We start from the raw sequence: 4474 nt of genomic DNA, 5'->3' as shown, positions 1-4474 counted from the left end.
ACAGTTCATAAAGCAGTAAAGTCAAATACGGTTCTTAAAATGGTAAATTCGAAAGTCCAACAGATTTATACATTCAATTGGGAGAGACTTCTCTGGAGAAGGATTTCTTCATTGACACGACTTTCCTGTTTGTTCTGACCAAAGGATTCATGATGCAGGAAATAAACGGCTTAAAACAACTGACCGTCAATTCTAGAGAGCACCTTGCATGAACTACCTTGCTCTTTTGGTATGAGTTATCTTCGATGCAGGTCGCTACTCCTTCAACAAAGACTCAATAAGGTCGATCATTTATTAAGCTGCCAAACATTCCTGATTTCTCTTAATCCTTCGGGTCCTGTACTTTGAAAAAGTCTTCACTCTCCAATACTGCTGGAAAAAGGTACATCAACACATCTAGCAAAAATTTGCAGTCCAGCACTATTGTATCTTCAAACAGAACGTAACATGCCGTTTTAAAAATGAAACTGCGTCATAAAAACAAATACGCAATAGAAACGGAGACACAGACGCACGTTCTAGCTGGAAAACTAAAAACTAAAAACTAACTGCGTCATCTGAGGTCTTCCCTTATATACCCATGGTGAAAATGTCCTCACGTGACCTCACATCGGCGGGAAAATTACATCAGGTGACCTCCAAAAGAGCATTACATCGTTCTCACAAAAAAAATCACATCTCCTTGAGGTATGTAACACCCTCCATACCCCTACCATCCAGGCTCCCATCCGAACTTCTTTTAAATGGTGAAACCGAGCTCACATTCACCACTTGTGCTGGCATCTCATTCCACACTCTCACAACCATTTCAATAAAGAGATTTTCCAAATGTTCCCATTAAATTTTCACCTTCCCCACTTACCCATGACCTCTGGTCATCATCCCACCCAACCTCAGTGGAAAAAGCTGCTTGCAATTACCCTATCTATACCGTCATAATTTTGTACACTTTTAACAAATCCTCAAGGCAATGTATAATTTCCTTGTTTATGTTTAGAGCCTTTTTTAGGTGTATAAAATGATGAGGGGCATTGATCGTGTGGATCGCCAGAGGTTTTTTCCCAGGGCTGAAATGGCAAACACGAGGGGGTATAGTTTTAAGGTGCTTTGAAATAGATACCGAGGGGATGACAGGGGTAAGTTTTTTACACAGAGAGTGCTGGGTGCGTGGAATGCACTGCCAGCTATTTGTGTGAGAGTGTTTCAGTTCCTACCAGTCACCCACGCAGCTCAGTGGGAACAGGGAATAATACGAATAGACAGAGTCAAACTGAGCCAGGTCACAGATTGGAGATGGCAGAAATTCCCATTGTTATCGAGACAGGAACAGCATCAGAGAATATGTTGGTCATTCTAGATACCAGCACTGTGCCCAGTTAGAAGATGATTTCTCTCTCGAACTTGGATTGAACCTCACTGTAATAGTGTGATGCCAGATCACACCTTGACAACTCAAGTGATCTCATCTGAAATACTGTCTTACACCCATTGATGGATTTTGTAAATATTTTTACAGGTTAAAAATGACAAGGAATTTGTCTGTGGGAATCTCGAACACAGCAAGCCAGTTTTGCTGTCTCTAGCCGGATATTTAAGAAGTGGAGCAAGGGATTCACTTGATCATCCTTTGTGCTCGGACTGTGACGAGGGATTCACTCGATCATCTGACAGACTGGCACGCCCGTCATTTTACACAAGGACCTACACGTTCACCTGCTCCGACAGTGGGAATGGATTCAGTCCGTCATTTCAACTGAAGATATATCAGCAGGTTCACACAGGACAAGGCCATTCATTTGTCCTGTGTGTGAGAAGGCATTCAGTTGGTCTTCCCACCTGTGGACACACCAGTCGGTTCACCCTGGGCAGAGGCTGGTCAGCTGCTGAATTTGTGGGGAAGAATACACTCGGTCATCTGACCTAATGGCTCACCAGCAAGTTCACACTAGGGAGAGGTTGTACACCTGCTCGGACTGTGGGAAGGGATTTACTAAATCATCTCACCTACTGAGGCACCAGTCAGTACACACTGAGGAGAGGCCATTCACCTGCTCCGACTGTGGGAAGGGATTCACTTTGTCATCCCAACTGAAGGTACATCAGCGAGTTCACACTGGGGAGAGGCCGTTCACCTGCTCCGACTGTGGGAAGGGATTCACTTTGTCATCCCAATTGAAGGTACATCAGCGAGTTCACACTGGGGAGAGGCCGTTCACCTGCCCAGACTGTGGGAAGAGATTCACTCGGTCATCTCATCTACAGAGACACCAGCGAATTCACACTGGGGAGAGGCCATTCACCTGCACAGTGTGTGGGAAGCGATTCACTCGGCCATCCCACCTACAAGCACACTGGTCTGTTCACACTGGGGAGAGGCCGTTCACCTGCTCAGTGTGTGGGAATAGATTCACTTGCTCATCCCACCTGAAGGTACATCAGCGAGTTCACACCGGGGAGAGGCCGTTTATCTGCTCAGACTGCGGGAAGGGATTCACTTGCTCATACCAACTGAAGGTGCATCAGCTAGTTCATACTGGAGAGAGGCCATTCACCTGCTCAGACTGTGGGAAGGGATTCACTTGCTCATCCCAACTGAAGGTACATCAGCGAGTTCACACTGGGGAGAGGCCATTCACTTGCTCAGTGTGTGGGAAGGGATTCACTCGATCATCCCACCTGCAAGTACACTCGTCTGTTCACACTGGAGAGAGACCGTTCACCTGCTCAAACTGTGGGAAAGGATTCACTCAGTCATCTGAACTGAAGGTACATCAGCGAGTTCACACTGGAGAGCGGCCATTCACCTGCTCAGACTGTGGGAAGGGATTCACTTCGTCATCTCAACTGAAGGTACATCAGCGAGTTCACACTGGGGAGAGGCCGTTCACCTGCTCAGACTGTGGGAAAGAATTCATTTGCTCATCCAAACTGAAGGTACATCAGCGAGTTCACACCGGGGAGAGGCCATTCACCTGCTCAGTGTGTGGGAAGGGATTCACTTGCTCATCCCAACTGATGGTACATCAGCGAGTTCACACTGGGGAGAGGCCGTTCACCTGCTCAAACTGCGGGAAGGGATTCACTCAGTCATCTGAACTGAAGGTACACCAGCGAGTTCACACTGGGGAACGGCCGTTCATCTGCTCAAACTGCGGGAAGGGATTCAGTCAGTCATCTGAACTGAAGGTACACCAGCGAGTTCACACTGGGGAACGGCCGTTCACCTGCTCAGACTGTGGGAAGGGATTCACTTGCTCATCCCAACTGAAGGCACATAGGCGAGTTCACACTGGGGAGAGGCCGTTCACCTGCTTGCACTGTGGGAAGGGATTTACTTCCTCATCCCAACTGAAGGTACATCAGCGAGTTCACACTGGGGAGAGGCCGTTCACCTGCTCAGACTGTGGGAAGGGATTCACTCAGTCATCCGCCCTAATGGCACACCAGCGAGTTCACAGTGGGGAGCGGCCGTACACCTGCTCTGTCTGTGGGAAGGGATTCACTCAGTCATGCACCCTACAGAGACACGAGCGAGTTCACAGTGGGGAGCGGCCGTTCACCTGCTCAGATTGTGGGAAAGGATTTACTCAGGCATCCGAACTACAGGCACACCGGTCAGTTCATACTGGGGAGTGGCCGTTCACCTGCTCAGTCTGTGGGAAGGGATTCACTTGGTCAACTGAACTACAGGCACACCAGTCAGTTCATACTGGGGAGAGGCCGTTCACCTGCTCAGTCTGTGGGAAGGGATTCACTAAGTCATATCAACTGAAGGTACATCAGCACGTTCACACTGGAGAGAGGCCGTTCACCTGCTCAGACTGTGGAAAAGGATTCACTTCGTCATCTCAACTACTGACGCACCAGCGAGTTCACACTGGAGAGAGGCCGTTCACCTGCCGAGACTGTGGGAAGGGATTCACTCGGTCATCTCATCTACAGAGACACCAGCGTGTTCACACAGGGGAGAGGCCATTCAGCTGCTCAGTGTGTGGGAAGGGATTCACTCGGTCATCGAATCTACAGAAACACCAGCGAGTTCACACCGAGTAGAGGCCGATCAGCTGCTCAGACTTTGGGAGGAGATTCTCTGAGCACTCTGCACCGAATGTGCATCATTGGGTTGACAGTGGGGAGAGGCCGTTCGACAGCTGTGAATGTGGGAAGCGATTCACTCAGTATTCTAACCTGATGTAACTCTCACTTTGACTGGCAGCTTAATATAGGGGGTGATAGCCCCCCCCCCCCAGCCCGGCCAGTCTTAAGAAATCTTGTTTGGGTGGATGCTGCTTGATGTGTTCCCTGTTACAAATCAGTACCCTGAGAAAACAAACGGTACATAATCTGTGATTAAACGTTTGGGCTTTATAGTTTCTTACTTTGACTACAGAACGAGTAAAAAAAATAATGAAGAAGAAAGGCCCAATCTCTCCATTCATGTCTTCTCATCGCTCCCCGGCAAAAGACTGCAAAA

The 4474-nt window shown here is 48.3% G+C and overlaps 1 protein-coding gene across 1 annotated transcript; it reads left to right on the top strand.

Annotated features, from left to right (window-relative positions):
* Nucleotides 1-1520: 1520 nt before the first annotated feature.
* On the top strand, nt 1521-4148 carry LOC140208428 (uncharacterized). The gene has a single exon (XM_072277105.1). The coding sequence runs from the start codon at nt 1924-1926 to the stop codon at nt 4051-4053; it is 2130 nt and encodes a 709-aa protein (XP_072133206.1). The 5' UTR covers nt 1521-1923; the 3' UTR covers nt 4054-4148.
* The last annotated feature ends 326 nt before the right edge of the window (nt 4149-4474 follow it).

The sequence above is a fragment of the Mobula birostris genome, chromosome 13 (genome assembly GCF_030028105.1).
Source record: "Mobula birostris isolate sMobBir1 chromosome 13, sMobBir1.hap1, whole genome shotgun sequence".
Taxonomy (NCBI): Eukaryota; Metazoa; Chordata; class Chondrichthyes; order Myliobatiformes; family Myliobatidae; genus Mobula; species Mobula birostris.
This window is presented reverse-complemented; position numbering and strand designations above follow the sequence as displayed.